Source organism: Pempheris klunzingeri, chromosome 15 (assembly GCF_042242105.1).
Source record: "Pempheris klunzingeri isolate RE-2024b chromosome 15, fPemKlu1.hap1, whole genome shotgun sequence".
Lineage (NCBI taxonomy): Eukaryota > Metazoa > Chordata > Actinopteri > Acropomatiformes > Pempheridae > Pempheris > Pempheris klunzingeri.
The window spans coordinates 11,130,121-11,151,716 of NC_092026.1; the positions used below are offsets into that span (position 1 = coordinate 11,130,121).

Sequence of the window (21,596 nt, forward strand, 5' to 3'; positions counted from 1 at the left end):
TAGAAAAAGAGAGAGACCTTCCCAGTCCAGCAATCATGAATAACCATTGCCTCGCACCATTATCAGAGAGGCTGGATCCAAGCTGAGATGGTGGAGAGGAAATATCTATAAAACACCCTGACGCTCCTGACATTACTCTAACCACACTCCCGCATTTTGTTGTAAGTGATGCTATTATGATTATTTTCATATAATGCCTTATTAATACCATGCAGCTGCTGTGGATATTCATCACTGACCTTGAGTCTTTGTGTCCCCTTGTTCCCAGCTTATCCGTGCACTTGGGACGCTCTCATGTAATTAACACAGACATTATTGTGATGGAGTAAAAAACTCTGTGGTACTGTGCTGATACCTCATCTTGAAACCAATAAAGCAGGCCAGGGTAGCAAAGTAAGATTCTGGAAACCATAAAATTAATTACATTATTTACATTTCCTTTAGATAGTGGGTACAGGCGAGATGATAGAGGCAAATGAGATTACACAAAATAAGATTTCAAAATGTCAGTGCTGCACACTCAACCAACCAACTGTTATGATTAGATTACTCTTTTAATATAATTACTGTGTAAGGCTGTGTATGGAAACAATGCATACATTAAAAAAAAAAGGCTGTGTCTTAACTGATTCCCATTCTTCTCCTCACAAGCCTTTTTCTCTTAACCTTTCTTCAACAGTATCATTTTGAATTATAGGGAACGGATGGGTGCTCTGTGCAAGGTCACTGTCTGGTGTGTACTCACCCCCCCCTCCCCCCCCCTCGCTCCTTGTTTTTGTTTCCTCTTCCAGAAGCACACTGAGTGAAGGGTTAAAACTGGAATGGATTTAATTATGGAATGAATGGAATTATAATGCGCCTGCAGCAAGTTTTCCTCCTTATTTATTAAAGCAGCTGATGGGCCAGGTTTGATGAGCCACTTCTGGCATAATTGAGTCATCACACAAAGAGGGTTCCTCGCATTCAGAGTGGTTTTATCAGCAGCAAACAGACCTGATTACTGGCAATTACACTCTGATCTAGGGGAAGGAGAAAAAAAGGGTAAATGTGCGGGGTAACTTCTGTGTTTATAGTTTACCCCGGGAATAATTTTCACATTAATTTTACATGCTAAGTGTTTTCTGTTTATGTATAATAAAGAGCAAACAGCAAGAGATAGCACCTTTTACTTTCATATTTCCTTGTAATGAACGTTTGAGGATATAGCGAGCTGATCACAATTTATGTTTACCCTATAGGAGGATTTGATGCGTGCAGAGAACCAACAGAAAGCCAGTCGAGCTGAAGTGAAAGGTGAGCTGGCAGGAATATACCTGGTTGGAAAGTGCTCACACCTATTCTGTGGAAAGCAGGTGAAATTGTACACAGAGAGCAGGCGATTGCCTTCGCCATTTTTCATTGAGATGCAAATAGGGTCGTGGTGAGTAAATTAAGCTCTGCTCAGAGATTAAAATCAACTTCTGTTCAGAGAGTATTTAGATAAACAACTTTTCTTTTTTTGTCTTTTTTGTGAGGTGGCCAGGGAGCCATCAGACGCCCTGTGCCTAAATACCAGCTGGACACCAGAGTAATAGCTGAGATATGTTTTAGGAGGGGACAGGGGACAAAGGAGGTTTAGGATCTCTAATTTATGCCTTAAACGTGGCCTAAAACCCTTTTTTTTCTTTTTAAATTTCACAATGTTTAATTAGTGGTTATCTACATTATAAAACGGGAACCCAGACCCTGACATATTTGGCTGTGTTTATAAGAACATTATTTTTTTTTCCAGATGAATCAAGGGACATAGAGGGATACTGTAAATAAACAGTCTTTTATAAATGCACTTCCTTGACTTCTTTGAATATCAAGACGAGCTTATTAAGTAAAATTTCATTTCAACGAAATAAATATATCAGAGCACTTATATGTGCCGTGTATGTATACGCCCTTTCAAATAAAAGAAAAAAATATACTGTATCTAAAAGAAGATTTTTCTGCCGGCAATTTATGAGCATTCCTCCGCCTGATAGAGATTTCTGGATTCATGCAGACACAGTAAAAAATCTTGAAGTCAACTGCGATTTCAGATATAACAGCCTCACAGCTACCCTGACGGCCAAGCAAAGTGTTTGTGCCTTTTGCCAAAGAGTACTTTTATAGAGGAGCGTATTGGCATCTTATCACTTCTCCAAGACAGAGATGCTTCAATAAAAGAACACAGCTCACAGAATTCTTAACAGACAATTAGGAGCCTGGCTAGCCACTATCGCTTCAATGATTTGTTATGATGGCATAACTACAGGGGAAACTTGTTATTGGACGTAGTTAGCAAGAGTCCCATAAAAGAGTCAGATGGTGACACCTTTGCCGAGGTGATTTATGAATCTTGTAATCGCTTTCCAAAGTCACCCCAAAGCCTTCCCTCTAAATTGAGTTCATCTGGAGCCGGACCACACAGAGGCACCAAGTCCAGATTGTTTCTTCTGACATCAAAGAGCCAATTTCTGTTTTTGACCAAATTTCTGGTGCTTTCAGGTCCCTTATCGTATGAAAGGGGCCTAGATGATATGCTATTTTATTTGTGAATTTCAATCCAATTAAGAACACCAAAATATTGAGACAAATAAAATTAGTATCTTCTTGCGCTACACTATGAATCAATAGCATAATAAATGGAGTGGCAGACAATTCATCCACTGGCAAGTCTCCAGTCTGCCAAACCACTCTCATGTTAGTTTGAATCTTTGAATTCTGTCATGAACATGGTTTTTCAAACCTGTCTAATTTGGGGACAGGTGTTTGGGGAAAAAGAAGTTCCAGCCCTGGTGTAACAATGAGCAGAGTAATCCTGCTCATTGTTCCTGCCCAAGGAGGCCCTTTCATGGAGGAGGTTGCATGAATGCTACCAGGTGGTCTGCAATTTGGAGAAACGTAGTAACCGTTCCAGCTAATCCCCTGTCACAAAAGGCAGGTCTCCAGTGCTCCAGGGCAAAGGGAAAAGTTTACCTCGAACACACAGTGTCTGAAAGGAGTCAGGGACTCGAGCAGTGATTCCTAATCAGATTGCGCTGAAGTGAACAGCTCGCATGGCAGCTGTAGTTTTCCCAGGGTTAATTACCTTTCACTGCTCTCTCTAAATGAGTCAGCTGTTCCTGTCATTAAACAACTCCACTCTATCTCTGCTCCTCTGTCCTCCACACACATGTGCACATGTGCACACGAGTGCATGCATTCACACGCGCCACACACACACACACACACACGCGTGCGCACGCATGCACTAACCCATACACTTAGACGCACCTTTGTTTATCTTCCAGTATTTTTAATGTATTGGGCATGGCGATCAAGCAAAAGATTATGAAAACATTAATTATTTGAATATCATAGCGACTTTGATCACTTAACCAATCAGTCAGAGGCCACTGAAATGGAGGTTGCTGTCTTTTTATTCATGCTACTGATGTCTATGCAGATAGAAGGCAGCATTCCCCATACACCTCCCCTACCCTGTTGAAGCAAAATAATGCCAATCTGTCAGGGTCTTATTCTAAACAGCCCCTTTAGTACTAATTGAGTATATATAGGAAGCAAACATGTTCACATATGCACACACACACACACACACACACACACACACACACACACAAACAGGCATACGCACAAAACAGGCAGATACACATTCATGCACACACACACAAACACAGAGTCCAGCTCTGATATAGTTGTGCTGTCATCAATTCTGAACAATCTGTCTGCTTACTGAGCTCAGTGGCTTAGGATGTTGGGGGAGTTTTAAGTGATTTTTGCCACTGTATGGTAAAATCCCTTGGCCACCTGGATTACAAACTCTAGTCCTTTAACTCATGCCAGTATAAATCCGTGTTAACTCGGATTTACCTCTGGCATATGAATTCTCAATCTGCGTAAGCTTTGTTTGGAATGAGTCGAACATAAGTATTTCATGCAGTTAGGATGCCCAATGGTGAATTCCTATTTCCGTGAAACACACACTGGGAGATAGTTCAGGACTAAATCAGTTATCAGAATAACTAGAAAAACCTTAAGCAATGTTTTATTGCACTCAAGAGGTGAGGCCCGTATAACCGTTCACAACCAGGTGGAAGTGTGCAATGCTGCACTGTGAAATCCACGTAACCATAGTGACGAATATAAACTCAGAGCTGTACGCTGTGGTCAAGAGTTTAATCAGATTCCTTATACCAAGATTCTGCTTTGCTTTTTGTCAGACGAACATTATTTGCTCAGTTGTTCAAACACAAGCCCTGGTCTGCTACCAAAGCGATCATGATAAAATAAAATATGGCATGAGCAGCCTGGAGGATCTAAATTAAGTATTATCCAATATCCATACAATCTCTCACACTCACACATACATACACACACACACACACTTCTGGGCTAGCAGAGTTAAGCCAGACTATTTTGTACTTAAAAGGTTAGCAGGGCTGTTTTGTGAGTTTGATCCATGCTTGCCAAATCAGCAGATGGTCCATGAATATGATTATATGCATCAATAAAAGGAGTAATCTTTAACAAAATGTAAATTTGACTTAAGCCCAGGGTTTAATATACGCGATGGACTTTAACCCACTTTCCTGCCTGACAGTGGAACATGATAAGCTAATGCACTTTAATTTTTGTATTACAGCAATCACTAATGATGCTCCAGTGCTACTATTCAGAGATCAAAAAAGAGGAGTCCGAGGGAAGGTACAAGCTATCTGCACAGTGCTCAAAATGCGCATGTGTCGAAACATCTATTCACTTTTGAGTGAGTATTTTAGCAGTTCAGCAATCGAAACAAACTGAGTCAGGGTGCTTAACAAGACCCTCTCTTGTGCTGTCATGCTTTCCCCTGTTATACATTGGAGTGATTTTTAGCTAAATCCTTAAACAACACTGAGTCAAGCTTTACACAGGGATCAACAACTAGAAACTACCTCTGAGTAACCCGCAACATTAACAAATACAAGCACAGAAACAAAAAATAAACCTTTATACTTTTGTATAAATGGTAGCTCTGATACAAACTAATGCAAAGTGCAAGGCAAGAGAGTGGCTTACAGAAAAAAAAAAATGGAGAGAAAAGTTTTAGCAGCAATTCAGAACTCAAGAATAGTCAAGTAAAATGTGATGATCTTATTCTGAGACACATGAAACAGCAACACTGTTATTGACCCTCCATGAAGCTACTTATCTGAGCCTGAGTCTTACACAGCACAGCACATCCTCACACAGACGAACAGAATCACTTGTCTCCCACATCTAAATGCACTCATGTTAACATGTCCGACAGGGCAGAATCGCCAGCTCGACTTACCATGCCCCTTTTAGCCTTTGTTTTGCATCTCATAGTGACGTCGGGGAGGAGACGGAGCAGAAGGATATCGAGGTGGGGTACAGGGTAGTCCAGAGTCTCGCTGCTGAGAGAGTGTGTTTGGTTGATGTGTGTGTGTGTGTGTGTGTGTGTGTGTGTGTGTGTGTGTGTGTGCAGGGACACTGTGATATTCACCCGAAACGCTAAGCTTTTTTTTTTTTTTTAGCCTTTGTGTCATTCACTTAACAACCAATCTCATTAGCTGCTGGGGTACAATGGGCTGAATTATTTTCTGTGTAAATACACCACATGGTGATCCTCAAGGTAAGACCTCTGAAGGTCTTTTTAATCACATAAAAGATAGATTCACCCCAGAAAAAAATCAATGACTATTGGACAGAACAGGCTGCTACTGAAACAAACTGAATAAGACAGTCATTTGGAGTGATTTCAGTTTATATTCCTCTGGGTCTATAATGAATAGAGTGTAAATGTATAATTATGTGACTGCAATAATAATATAACGGTGATTTATACACGTAGCCTTGACTTGAGCATACATGCAATTGGAAAGGATGGATGGATGTTCAGAAGTGCTCCTACTCAGCTTAAAAAAAAATCTTGTATCTGGTAAATGACATGATGATAGGTAATAAACATGCATAAAAAACTGGCTGTTTGAGGATCGCCTACATGTTTAGTTTTTTAGCAGATCTCTTGCTGCAGTGTTTGTCGGTGCAGAACCATGAATCCATGTAAAATGTAACTATTGTAAGTACTTGAAGTCATGACAGCTGTCTATAAGCATCAGGGACATGTCTATTGGCCAACTTGACCCTTGTTAGAAAACAAAACAAATACAAAAAGAGAATACTGCAGCCTGGGACTGCCGAGCCGGGTCACTGGAGATTTTCCAGACAAACGCCGCACAGGGGAGGGGAGGGGAGGAAGAATAAAAAGGACAGGCTCAGAATCTCATTTTAACAGACCGCACACAATCTGGGCTCCCACAGAACTATCTCTGCCTGACCGCTTTCTATTTATCCCTTATCAGTGTTTACCAACCGCTAGTTTTCTTTCATTCACACTGTGAGGCAGTTCTCTTACTATCAGTCAACAGCTGACACCGTGGAACAGCCTCAAAGGCAAGAGGAAGGGATCAAAACTAAACCAAAGCTGTTTAAACAATACAACAGAGGAAATAAATTCATAAATCCTAATTCTTCCCAACCCACAAGGGTATAAGCAGATCCTTTATAGTTAGGCCAACAAACAAAACCACAGCCAATGAGGTACATTACAATCAAGGTAAATTCTGAAATATATTTTTAAAAACAGAAAGGCGGAAAAAAAATCCATGTAATATTAATTAGGAACATTTCATAGTCTTGCCCTGTCAAGCAAATGTAACTATTCACTAAAAGGGTTTTTATGTTGTGTTTTATGATCTTTTTAGAAAAAATCCCACCTGATTCAACCTTAACATTTTTAGATCATTTTGGCGTAAAGTAGAGCCAAGCTAGAAAATATGACTGCCATTATACACATCTATCCATATATACATTTTATCAAGACGTCCAAAATGTAAGAATGAACATTAAATGTCTCGTTTTAGACTCTGGTTATGATCAGGCCATTTCTGAAAAAAGAAACTGAATATAATTAAAAATACAGTGTAGGCCTATATCAATATTATATAATGAGGATTACTGTTAGCTAGAATTCTACACAATTAATTACATATTATAATATTTAATTTACTATAGGCTGAACTCTAATTTATGCAATATCACTAATAATATTTTAAAGTGATATACTGCCTTTATGTCAAATTTCTCAAAACATATGGATTATACATTTAGAAAAGGCGAATTTTAAACACTATTAGAGGCTAGATACAAAGGCAATTTAAAATATAACATGTTACTGAGAGCTAAAGAGAAAAAAAAATATTTCAAAGGTATATGTCAGACTGTTGCTGTACATTTTTTTCCAGTTGGACACACAAACAGCACAGTCTTTCTGGAATACTGTTCAAAAGTTAAGTAATTAATTACATTTATCCTTTCACCAGCTGCTCAACAGCAGATGGATCATTTCTGAGACCTTGTTGAATTAAATCCACATAATTCATTTTCTGGATTAACTAACTGAAGTTTGAGTAGGGTAAAAAACAGGTAACGCAATATGTATCAGATTGATGTGTACGCTCAGCTTTTTCGTGCGATTTTGTCGTTTACACTGTGTGCACCCGACGGCAGTGACTTATAATAAAAACAAGCTAACAAGAATTAAAACATCCCAAAGCCTGAAGAACTTTATATTTTTATTCCCTCACCTGACTGATGGAAATAGATGAAAACATTTTTTTTTCACCGCAGAAGTTTGGTGTGGATTGCAACTATGGGAATAAGTTTGTGAATCCAGTTTTGTTGGGCAGCAGGTACCATGGACAGTTCCAGGAGGCGAACAGAGGTTACATTTATGTGTCGTGTAGCAACTAACATCCTGCTTTGAAGCAGAGGGTGGGGAGCAGAGAGGAATAATGGCTCTTACTTATCACTGCTTTGCCACACGTCCCTGCTACAGCCTGTGCTGCTTTTGTAATTAAAACAAAGAGTAGAGGGGCAACTTTATAACCTCGCTCACAGGTCCTGTCTTCATACATTATCACCTCTAAATAACTTGCCAAACTTTTCAAAGGATTATCAAGATGTGACACTGTTACACAATGCTGTTACCTAATGTCTTTTGTTGCTCTTTTCTTGTCTGTTGAGAGATGCGAGCTGACTGAAATAAGCTGATGGAGTTATGATTAAATGGAGGCTAACAGGCAGAATGACAACCGGCATTTCAATTAATTTCACTACTGAAATTTTCCACTGAAATTTCTCAAACCTAAAATTGATTAAACACTACAAGTATAGACAAGCATTAGTGACAAGTATAATGTATCTAAAAGACATTGCAGTACTTGCAGAAGTGTACGTAAATATTTTTGACTGTTGTTAAAAAGAATAAAGAACAATAACTAAGAAAACATTGAAGTTATGACGATATCAGGAGGACTGTAAGTTCATCCACTAACATAAGCTTAAAAAATACCACTTTTGTTTAACAGTGATTAACTTAAGTTGGGTCATCAAGCTGATTTTGAGCCATTGGTGTGCCGCAAGTTACTAGTAAATGATGAACTTTCCTAACCAGCATCCGTCTTCCTAAATCAATAGTTGCTCTGGAGACTGCTGAGTGCTTTGGCCCCTCTGAATTTGTTGAAAGCTAAGACTTGCCCACGTATAACACAAAAGTTCACTTGTAGACTGTGTTACTATCACACTACATTCAGCATTAGCATATAGTTGTCAAACTTTGCCACGGTTACAATGCAAATAATTACAAAAATTCAGAACAGTGTGTAATTCTTTGGCCCTGCTGAATTTGTACAAATCTAAAACTTGCTCACAAAACATAACACAAAAGCTGATTTGTAGATAATTTTACTGCCACACTACGTTCAACATTAGCATATAGTTTTCAAACTTTGCCAGACTTACAATGCAAATTACAGAAAGCTAGAACAGGATGCAATAAAATACTTCACCGACTGTTCAAATATGTTATTGGAACACAGAGTCAATGTTTAAGTGCATTAGGCTCAGTGGTCTTGTATGTACAGCTGTCACTGTCAAAGCCACAGGCAACCTGACAATGCTTTGTCTCTGCACACAATACGAACATGTGCTCTTCTTAGACAAGCTTATACTCCACACAAATGCTGTGAATTTAATCTAGATAGACAGTATCTCATGCTATCTGGATGATCAAAAATAGGTCATGCCTCTCAAAAAACAGTTTGAGCCATTTAATCTCCTCTCAAACTGTCTGAAACCTGCACTCGCTTTCCAGCAAAGATTTTAACACTGATTTGTATCAAGCAAACAATGTTCATCACCAACGCAATATTTTCTAAATACTCCCTGGCACAGTTCAAAACAACTACCAGCATTATTCTACTTCACAAAATCTCGCAAAATCCACAGAACCCAAGTTTAGCTGCTGAGTGAATCTCAGTGTAAATCTAAGTAAGTTTCTAACACTTGTACATTTCAGCTCCTGTTTTAGATTTCATATGACAGCATCTAACAGCATGAGCTAAACGGCTTGTCGTTCACAAATGCGATACAGAGTATCAGTGATGATAAATGCTGACCAAACTGACAGTATATTAAATAAAAAGAACTTTGACACCAACCTAGTGCTGTGATCCAAAAAGTTTGATTTTCTCCCAGTCTCTTGATAGCTGAGCTGGTGCTGTGGCTTTGAAAGGTAGTCCCCAGGAATATGACATACTGTGCCTTTGACAGCCTCGAGATAAGCACCTGCGTTCGGGTCCCTTTTTACGTCACACCTCCCCATTCACAGCCCTTCAACATGATGCACATTTGCACATCAACAGCCACCAACCCCCCTCCTCGCTCTACTCCCACATCCGCAAAACACACAAACAGGCACACAAGAAGGCAGATGCGCGCACTAGCCTCTACTCATGCGCGCGTACACTCGCACAGACACATGCACGGGCGCCACAGATTTGTGTGCGCTTTAGTGAAGATGCAACATACATGCAGGCAAACACACACGTGTACTTAAATACACACTCACAGGTGATTTATTCCTTTTTTTTTTTTTTTTTTTTACTCTTTCATCCAGCCTTATTCGATCCTTATTCTATGTGTTTCAAAAAAAAAAAACTTTCACTTGCTTTGTCATAAGACCGGGGCATATGCCCTCCCAAGCTCCTCATACATCACTCATCATGCAAATGAGAGGGAATGTCACTCCTCAGCAGCAGATGGCCAGGGATGATAACAATGGCTCAACAGACCAGTTTCAATGTCTGCGACTTTATCGCTACGGCAACAACAAAAATAGATGATATGAAATCCTTGTCTGTTAATTTGATTTCCCCCCTTTTTAATGTTTGTACCTGTCAGTCTGTTTCATTTCTCCTGGACCATTTGAATGTAAAAGCTTTGTCCAAGGTTTTCTGTCACGAGAAGTCTGGCTATCAGTAAAAGGCAGAGACCTGGAAATGATTTTTGGTGACGACGGAAGGCTGCTGCCTAGCAGTTATTCAAGTAATTAGGTGTAATTCCTCCCTGTAGGCCATGTTAGCCTCCTGAGTTAGCTCATGCGTTCGACAGGCCTGGATAGAGACAGGGAAGAATAATAGAAGAAAGGGGCCCCAAGAAATCACAAATGCAGCTTTTCAAACACCCCCCCCCCCCTCAAGCCAAAGTGATGTCACCCTGCGTCCTGCTGACTCCTGTTCATACAAGCCCCCATTGCAGAGAGTAAACAGTGGAAGCGTTTAGCAAACAGGGCCAGATTACAATGACAAAGGCAACCACACTTCTGGGTGGAGCCTGGGGCGAGGGGGGCAAAAGAGGGGGGTGGGATGGTGTGGCTCAGGATTTAAAATAAGTGATACCCATGAGGGGGCCCCCCCTTAAGATCCAAGCGTAGCCCTTCCCCAGCTGATGGTAGGGGCCACCCAAACATGCTTATCTGTTGGTGATGTCCCCCCCCCGGTCCCCGGGGACTGACGTGTGAACACAATATGTAATAATAATGTATTTTCAGTTCTTTTTTCTGTGATTTGTGCATTTGGTTATGCAAGGCTGGGGACTTGAGGATGGAGAATATCATTACTTAAGGTTTGGCAGTTGATCATCACCTTGTTTAATGCCTCATTTGAAAGTCTAATTTCTAACTGACTTCAAGAGCCAATTCATGGTACACTGTGAAAGAGACATACAAAGAGAGTAGACCTGCACTGTTTTGTCCCTCTTTTCCCCATTTGTGCCTGATAATCATACAAACATATGAAAGTAAAGAACCATCTATCTAAGCATCTTATCAAATAACATGTCCTTTGTTTGCTGATGCAGACAACATCACTGCGAGGACACAACAAGCTTGTTCCAGGGATGATTATTTCATGTCCTGAGCTAGACATCAGTATTGCTCGAAGAAAACACAAAAAGAATCAACTCATGTAAAGCAATTTTGACAAATTGTGAAAGAGCAAAATATTGAGGACTAGACACCACCGCCATTACAAAATGTAACATTTTCTTTTGGCCCTAACATCTGTTCAAATCTGTGAAAAAAAAAAAAACACAGAGACATCATTCAGAGCAGGCATGGAACATAAACTAGTGTTTTGTCAAGCTATTTCATCAACTGGAAATGTGGGCATAACTGGAGAGAGCTGATGGAGAAATGAAAGAGGAGTGGGTTGGACAAAATTACATGTCAAACAAGGGTTCACATTTAAAAAGTCCTGCTCATATTTGTAGAAAGTGTTTGATTGCATTTAGAAGGGTATTACAATGGGTCACATCTGTGTCTAAAAGCTTTTTGCATTCTGCTGCAAATTATGTAAGCAAAGTGAAGGGTCACAGCACCCTGTTGTTTTGAGCACTATACCTTCCTCCTGTGAAACCTACACAAATATGTTTAACTGAATTCTTCTAATGCACTGCAGGATCAAAATGTCAGCAGTATAACTTCAACAAACCCCCTCACTCGACACCCCACCCCGTAATTTCGACAAAGCAAAGCGACTAATTTCGCATGGCAGCCCGTACACCCAAACAACAATGCATATTCACACTGTGCCATTGAATATGATAGACGTGTAAAAATCTATATTAAACTGTGGTTAATTTCAGCTATAATGCTTTAAGCTTGGTCTAAAATGACACAAATGCTTCTTCTTGGTGGTACTGAACCCTCATTGTGCAACCACTTGATGCCGCTTGTTCATCACAGAAAGTCACATAAAAGGAATGAATTAAATTTTAAAAAATGTATTTGCATATGCAAATACAAGGAACCAAACATAAGTACATGTTGTTGATATGGCTCCAGGATGTAGAACTATCTTTATGTTAATGTCAGCAGACAGGGAATATTCTTTTGAAAATACAGTACATTTTTCATGGGGATCATTATCTACACTGCATGTCACTGTGTCTCAGTTAAAAGAAATGATTAGATTACTTCCCAGCAATCCCCTCTGGGGTGATTTGCGTGTGACCATGGGCAACCTTACAATATGTTTATTCAGTGTCCTTTGAAGACACTTCAATAACATTTCAAATGTTTTATGGACAAATATAGGATGTTTTCGATTTCCGCCTTGAACTGATGCCTTTGGAACTAAGGCTCTGTTATATTTGAGTTCTCCAAACTCATTACATCTTTCTCTCATGGGCCAGTAGAGGTACTACTAGTGGTAGTCCTCCAAAACAAAAAAAATGACTAAGTGGCTAAAGACACAGCTTTATTAAATGTGACAGGCAGCCAAACATGGACTTTTGTGGTGCAAAAAAAATCACAATTAAGGCTGCATGTTTTGTGCAGGGACATGAACGTCTGCTTCCAATTCCTGAATCCACACAAAATGTTGATTAGAATAGCTGTCTTTTGTAATTATCTGTATAGCCGCATGTTTAAATTATCCACCTTATCTGTAACAGCTAAAAGCGTCAGACTCTAGTGGTCACCACTGGTTCCTTACATTTACTGCCTTCAAATGAGAGCATCTGATTACTTACATCTAAGAAATCAATGCATGACTGGTCAGTCGATGTCTGGCTTTTGTAGCTCGTGGGCCGTGGACTCATTGTGGTGTGTCATTGAGAGGTTAGGTCCAGATCTGGATGTCTCTGGGGGTCCCTGCCCATCTTTTCTACTCAGGCAGGAAGACAATGAAGCAGACACGCCTATAAATGGCCAGATAGGAGCTTGGATGCTCAGCCAAAAACGAGCATCTAAACAATGGTAACAGGTGTGTATAATGCGTGCTTTGATAATGACCTTGGTGGTCATAATAGTATGTCTAGACACAACTGACAGGAGGCATTTCTGTCTGGTCTCAGAAGTCCTGGAGGTGCTCAATTGCAAGATCCTAAAGAGCACATATTGGTTGGTTATTAGTCATTAAAACCAAAAGAGAAAAAAAAGTGTTAGATGAGAGCATACAGAAAGAAAAATGTTTTACTGTGACACTGGAAGAATGAGACGCTTAAGAAAAGTCTGCCACTCAACAAGATTTTTTTCCTATCTTTAAAATATTTGCAGGGTAGTTTGCATAATAAGCTAAAATCATCTTGAGTATTCAGAGATATGCACTTGAATAAATAGAAAAAACTCCATTAATGTGGATGGCTTGCAATTTTTGATTGCACCAGATACAGGAAGCTTGCTGACATGAACTAAAATGCAAATGGCCTTTGAGCAAAACAAAGAAATTGATTATGAAGTAAGTTTCTTCAGCACAAGTAGCTGGCTTTGAGTGATTAATGGGGGTGGGTCATTGATTTCCTTTTGTTTAGATCTTGGTTAACTTTCTGGAGACACAATTATAATTTGTTTCCAAACAATAAATCCAATCTAGCTTGAGCAAATTAAATTTCCCTATGGTCTCTTCTGCGTCACTTTACATCTGCAATGGATTGTTATCAAAAGGCATTGCATGTAAATGCCTGCTTTTTCTGTTTATTTGTTATATTTCTGATTAGATATTGTTTTTCTTAGTATACAGGAAGGTGAGCGCCTCCTAACATTAGACAGAGCTGTTTACAGAGATCTGCTTGACTTGTCAGCCACGGTGCCAAGGGTTAATCTTAAAATTTTCACTTCAATAGCTGTATGTCACACACACACTGTCATTTCTGATGAGCCATCTATCTACAGTATACAAAAATACTGTATGCATATTTTCTGAAACACGCCAAAATATTGTGTTTGTTGAATGAGCACATATTGTCTATCTTTACATTAGCTTTGCTAAAGGTTGTTGAAATGTTTTTGAGTTATCATGGCACAATGTACTTTATATTTCTGTATATTTGCAAGTCAAATTGCAGTGTTACAGGCTACTTTATTGAAAGGCTTTTGCCACATTCTTCAGCTTTACAACTTTGAAAACTTCCACTGATCCAGACATTTATACTTCCTGATTTCTCGCATCATCTCTCCAAGATAGTGATAATACGATTTCTGTGTTTTTCGCTGTTGAGAAACAAACTGGATTATGAACAGATCACTACATAAACAGCTTTCTAAAAGGAGGCAGCTATTTTAAAAAAGGCTGAAGAAATGCAAAGAGGGATTTAAATTTTAATTTGAATTTATTCCAGCAAGTGAAAGGTTCTTTTGAGAGGGGATTTCAGCAAAGATGATGGTATTTAAAAGTGATAAACAAGCATCTAAACCTCCAGTGGAAAACAGTCATTTTGCTTCTTTCTAGTGTAGGGGAGGAATTGGGCTTGCTATGGTCACATCCAAAAAATAAGAATAAGTAATAGTAGTAATTAAAATGTAAATAAGCGAGATCCATGGAGATATTTCAACTGATTTCTGTCATAAATTGTGTAATTAACATTTTGTCTTGACACACCTTGTGACTCTGGATGTATAGCTATATGTCCTCAGGTACAAATTCATGTTCTCAGTGTACTTGGCATAGCGTACTTTATACTGTATGTGGATGCTTAAAAAAATCTTTCACAGTTATCACATGCAATTTAAATCCTGTGCCTCAACACTAGAGAGGAACATCAGGCTAAGTTCAAAATTAAATGCCTTACAAATTAGGACTTGTGTTAATTAAAGATTTTTGTTGTGCAGTTTGAGAGAGTATCAGGAAAATCTAGTGGGTTTTTTTTTTTGTTTTTTTTTGGATGAGTGATTCACTCTGGGCAGTCACATGTCACATTTATGTGACACAGGATAACTAACCAAGGCTGTCAGCTATTACCTTCATAATATATGGATTATAATGATGCGACTGGATTTCAAATGCTTCTATTCTCCTCTGGGTGACCACTAAACTTAAGCAGAGGAACCTATGCCACACAAGAAAGACAAAGAGTTACATCATTTTGTTGAACAGTTAATCCGATCATGGACAGTGTTTGTGCATTTGCTATCTTCGGAAAATGCCAGCAAAGGCGCTAAGTAAACCTATTTTACAAGACTCCCTCACAAGGATACAGTGCCAGTATCGGGATAAAATTTCACACAGCGGCATGGCTCAGTCATATAACCTAAGCAGGCTTAGGAAAATGGAACACTACAAAGTATTGCACTTTCTTCCTGTATGTCTGTTGCGGCACACAAAATGCTCGGATGACTGATGGGAGTTTTAGCATGAAAGCCAAAGTGAACTAATGGCTGAATAGCATGTAGATACTGTTGTTAATGCTCTGAGTTGTTTAAAATGGTAGATTATGGAAGTGTGCACCTGGCATTCTGCAGGCTAGCCTGGCAACACTCCTCCCTTATAATTATAATGAACACACTGTAATTCAGGGTTGAGGCTGAAATACGAATGATGTCCTCTGAGACAGCTTGTTTTAATGGGTATGCAGAAGAGTTCCTAGAAGTGCAGATGGCAGATGCAATGCCTTTTAAGCTATTTAATGTCTGTACACTACAAGGTATGGAAAGACCCATAGTGTGAGGCCATATTGCTCCTCTGTGCTTCTGGATTACACATTAAGTTGGCTCATGAACCGCTAATGAAAGCTTAGGATATATTTTTGATCATGTTTACTGCAATATTGACAACCCAGTACCGATAAGTCAGACAGAATAGGAGATAGAGACGAGGGCCCGACAAGGACTGCATGGCATGTTTGTTTCATCTAAATGCCCCACTGTTCTTACTTTGTCCACAAAGGGGTGCATTTGCTCAGGACTTGGGCCCTCGTGTAGTGTTTCATTACAGAGTGTCAGAAGCCTAATTTCAGTTTTTCAGAAGGATAAAAACCTATAAGATTATTGTAGTCAATGTTTTACGCAACATGGAACACAATAGGAGCCAAATTCTACATTAAATCAAATCATGATAAAGAGTAGACTGAAAGCGATACGTCCCTTTTTGCTCTGTTACATCTCCAGACAAACACTAAACCACCAGAACTGCCTCCTCTAGGGGGTCAATGTATCCGCTTTACATATAAACATCATGCTTGATGATTATCATTTCAACACATATAGGTAATGATAATGTCTCATTTATAATTTTAAAAGGCAAATTTGAATCTTGTTTGCACTAAAAATATTCCACCAGTGTAAAAAATCTTTCTTTGCATACAGCATAGTTACTATATCTCTATTTTTGGCACAGTCCCAACCCCATTTAAAAGAGTGTGGAGCATTTGAATCAGCCCACTACTGTGATACAAGAGCAGGTATTGAAACAACAAAAATGTTAACTCCAAGAAAAAGTTTTGCCGCATTAAAGTCACATAGGAGCCACATTAGCATGTGAAAAGAATAAACAGAGGCATTCTCAGTTACACTCCACCTGGCTGCTAACCAACGTCCTTGTCAGAAGTCCACCCACCGCACTGGCTAACACTGAAAGACCTCCTGGGGACCGCAGTGACCATTCACTCGGTTCTCTCTTTTTCCCATGCACCTGTGACTGTTTTTGTGTTTGCTATTTTTTGCTTTGTCTTTTTCTGGCAACACTGTATCATCGGAGACACACTTTCCCTCAAAAGGAATTCTCCTGCCCAACAATGTGGTTTGTTTGTTCACCGGATATGGCAGGCCAGAGAGTCAAATGGAAAAAAAAACAAGTCACCACAGTAATAATTAACATTGCCACAAGAAAAATAAGCTGAGAGACACAGCAGTATATGAATGGACTTGAAATAAGAAAATAAGGTACTTTTACCAACTGGTTTCTTGCCGAGTTGGGGGGCTTCACAGGTGCAGTTGGAAAGGTTCTCCTCCTTACTCTCCTCGGACGGCTCATCCGGCTTCTCCATGGTCCTGGACCTTAGAGAGCTGCTTTTCCATTTTCCAAAGGACTTTGCCACAATCGCTTTGTCCGCTCCTTTCATTGTTTTCTGTAAAACACATTTACAGCATGACTTCCCAGGTTTATCCCTCTTGTGAGCCATCTGCCCCCTTTTTTGGCTCTCAATAAACCTGGGCTCATCTTTCCCAGACCCAAAGTAAGGGAGAATTAGGGCATTGTGTGCATATGCATTCTCTTAAGCATTCCAGAAAATTTCCTGATTGCCCTGGCATCTTTTTTTAGAGAGCGTTTGGACATTGTTTTTCTCCTGACATTTTGCAATCCTGTGTGGAGAGAGTGGTACTGATTGAAACAGTATAAAACAATACTTTGCAAAGTACCCACACAGTAAACAGTAGATGGAAACTGAAAAAAAAAACAAACATGTTTTCACATTTAATCCAACTTAAAGGAAATAAAAATAGCACATTATGCCCTAATTGAGTGCTGTACAGTCCGCAAATACTATTACAAGGCCGATCAGGATTAGCAGTGGAACATACCTAGTTATCTATTTCTGAGTGCCAAGACTGCTAGCAGTGGGCAACTAAATTTCAAAAGCTGGCAAATCCAGTTGTCTCCTAAATACAGAAAGTACTTAAATCCAGAGCTAACAGAAGAAAAAGACGGATAAAGGGTGCTCTGCATATCACCGAAAAGCTTGTGCACTTTTCAGAATCACTGGCTAGGTTAAACAAATATGCTAAGTAGAGATCAAAACAATCCTTTGATCTGCAGCCTAGTTTCCAGAGGAATGGCTTGGCTGTTGTTGTAAATAACTTGTATAAATCTATATACCATTTGCCTTCAGGTAATATCAAAAGTGCCAGGGATTCGCAGGCAAATACCTTGTGGTTAGGAAATAGATCAGATAAAAGCATATAAATATTTCAGCAACACTGCACTCTGTCATTTGTATTACAGCTGAGTTTTTAACCCCATATAATCATTTTACTTGTTTAGTTCTACAATAGAAACATGAATGAGTAATATTTGATAGCAAAATCACATTCTACCCCTTTCTATTTTGTAGTTGGGAAAAATGTTCCTACCTCCAGCATGCCATTCAGGTCAAACACAGTGTAAAACATTGTGCTAAACTTCATACAAAAGAGGCTTGAAGAATCAGAATGCAGAAGCTATGCAACTTGCTGACTAACTTTGCCCTCTGTTTTGATCGAGCACACAAAGAAAAACGCTGTCCATTCAAAACAGACAGCATAACTCTTTTCAGAGAGGGGGGACCGTGAACAAACGAGGCCATGTCCTGAGCTGCAGTCAGTTTCCCGTCAGGCCTGCACAGTGCACGGTGAGGGCCGCAGGGACTGGGACCGGCTGACACCACACTCACGGGCAACAGAACAACTTTTGTGCACACCATCCTCTTTTTTTTTTTTTCTCCTCCCAAATTGGACAAGTGTGCTTTTTGGTTTGCAGCTTGCTTTTCCTCAAGCACCTGTGGTCATACTTAACAAAACTAATACTTTCTGCAAACTACAACACAATAATACCCTAAACAGTAGTATATTGTGATCATAATAGTGAAACACAGCAATTAGCAAACAAAGCAATTCAAATTAGTCACTCGTATTGACACGTTCAACTTGTTATTGCAGGGAAAAAAACAAACAGATACTACAAATTAAGCACACATTTGGCAAATGGCAAAAATCTCATGCCAGATTAGCTTATTTGAATTTCATACTGTACTCACTAACAGAAATGTGGATGCTAACTAGCTAGCTTTATTTTCTAGCTAGCTTAACATTGCTAACTAGCTTAATTTAACTTGCTTGAATTACCGTAACTAAACCTCTATACCAAAGTGGCTAAATAAAGTATAACAGACCAGAAAAAGGCCACTTGAACAAGAACCAACTTAAAAAATAAAAATAAAAATGCAGGTATCATGGATAAAACACCCAGATATGATTCGCTGTGGCACCAAGCTAAACTAGCTAACTTAGTTAGCAAAATATTGAAATTTTCATTGAAGTTTTTTTGAAGTACAGCATGGCTTTTCACTTTAAATATTTTCCATGAACATTATATTGTGTTCATAAAAAATACACATGTCCGGGGGTCCTCCTTTGTTTGCTTTGTATGCCATATGAACAGGCCATTCCAGCTAACATAACAGACGTCATGCTAGGAGAAGAAAATGATTTATTGACCTATTTATCAAGAACAAAGTGAACTTAGTGTGGTCCGTAGCGGCTGTTCCAATGACAAAATCTTTTTAAATGGCATTTGTGTTTATTGAAAAAACACAATGAAGCCTACCTATTTGATGAATCACTGCAAATCCTGTCATACAATGCATCCTGCTTTTGTAGTAATGTACAAGATGAATTTTATTTGGAATCACTATAAACGCCACATTCAAAACATGCTTCATTAAGAATGTTTTGTCGATTTCAACAGTCAAGCTCTCTCGTTCATGCCTCTGATGTCCCGTCTTACTGTAAAATGCTACGTATATGCTTTAGGTGAATGTACATTTATTGTGAGAGTGTGTTTCGTGACCATTTTTGAGGCTTGCCGCTTTAATGAGGGTGAAATGAAAACACCACAGTAAGATTTATGAACAGCAGACAGGTGTCAATCTTCAGAAAGGAGATATTGCATAATTTCATTAATCCAAACTATTTTTACACCTGCTGAGTGCTTTAAATCCTAAAAAACCATCTTAGGTGTTTGAAGGATATCATGGGAGCTTTATCTAGCTTCTCTAGAGTCCTGGAAAAGCAATTTTGAGAGAGAACAGAATGTACCATATTCTTGACCCGTCTGCCTCAGATGCTTGCTGTATATGGAACTGAATACTGGACGTGAATTGTATCATTCTCTGTGTCAACTTGTTAGATGGCAGTTGCTGTAGTGGAGTGGTGAGAGCGGCACATATGCATTATAGGAGAAAATTGTGAAATGACAGATTCCGGGTGTGATACTGAGGGAATGACTAACTAATAGGAGGGGTGCTCCAGGCTGTTAGCTTTGAAAAGCAGTTTGCACATTACTTTATCTTGTCAATCAGATTCCTGGAATGGAAGAGGTGACTGATAACTTGAATTAATTATTTTCTTATTGCATGCATGTGTTAATTCATGTTAATTTATGTCCCTTACAGGCCCAAGCCAGAATATCCAGAGTAAAGCGCCACCTCTGGCACCCAGATCACCACACCACTCTCTTTGCATATATTTATATCAAATGAAAGACTTTTTTTTAATCCTGTTGGAACAAGGACTGACTGCCAAATTTGATTTTTAAATGTACTTTTAAGCCGTTCATGGTTTACGTTTGCATTTTTTCTTAACAACTGAACAACACGGAGCAGTTTTTACGGCTATGATGGGATTTTAAAGTTACAGATTATTTTTTATAAGTAAATCCTACCCCTTAAAACATACTCCTCAGAAACACAGTTAAATAATGTAGCACAGGGTCAACACTCACAAGGCATTCTCTGATTTTAATAGCGTATTTCATCACACAAAGCAAGGTTCAGATTCATGAATATAGCTTCTTCTTTTTTTTTTTTCTTACTGTGATCACAAACAAGAGCAGCAGCAATTCTGTAGAATGCACAGAGCACACTTTAAACAATTGCATTTCACAAAACATCTTTAAACATTTTGACAAATTTAACTTCCCCTGAACACAGAGGATAAGAGGAAAAACATTTCTCTGATGAGAACAGAAACAGCAAGAAGTTCTAACAAGGAAAAGCCTGCCAGGTGGCGAACTGGCTGCACCAACAGAACGCACAATCTGTCTGCTTCTCCTTCCAAACCATTGACAGCTGCCATCACCAGCCTTGCACACTCGCACTCAGTGGCTCCTCAGCTCCCTGCCCATCCCTCTTTAGTGTTTCCTGCTAACCTCAGAGACAGGGTCACCTGGCCCCCTAGTTGCCCGTCTGTGGGGCCCTGCTGGCCCCCTGGAGACCTGCCTGCATGGGGATGCATGGCTAACAGAGGTCTAGCAAATCCTCTTTAATATGCAAACCAAGGGGCTATTCCTTTGACCTGAGACCATAGCTTTTCTAACAGTGAAATCCAAAAATATTCAAGTGATGTACAACGATGAGATTTGATGAGCAGTTTTTGATCTGCTGGCTATTTGATACTGAATATTATCAGAGACAGACAGCACCATATTCAGGTTTTTCTTCGACAAGGTAGGTTATTTTAGTGTAATTAAAGAAACGAGCAGCGTGATTGAATCAGATTATGCTCTCCTCAATGTATTTGGAAAACTGATAATGTACAGTTTTAACATTTTTGGAAAATGGGAGCACCATTTCTCCACTGAGTAAAACCTAAGCACACAGATGCACAGAGGCTAAACTGAAGAGTGTTCCACAAAGCTAGCATTGCAACT

The 21,596-nt window shown here is 39.3% G+C and overlaps 1 protein-coding gene across 1 annotated transcript in view; it reads right to left on the bottom strand.

Moving 5' to 3' along the window:
• Positions 1-18,316, bottom strand: part of st18 (ST18 C2H2C-type zinc finger transcription factor) — a 38,866-nt gene extending 20,550 nt beyond the window's left edge. Inside the window, exons 1-2 of the mRNA XM_070845351.1 lie at positions 18,263-18,316; positions 17,085-17,259 (exon numbers count right to left, since the gene is read on the bottom strand). Coding sequence (XP_070701452.1) covers positions 17,085-17,259; positions 18,263-18,316 — 229 coding nt within the window. The remainder of the gene's footprint in view (positions 1-17,084; positions 17,260-18,262) is intronic.
• Between the last annotated feature and the right edge of the window lie 3,280 nt (positions 18,317-21,596).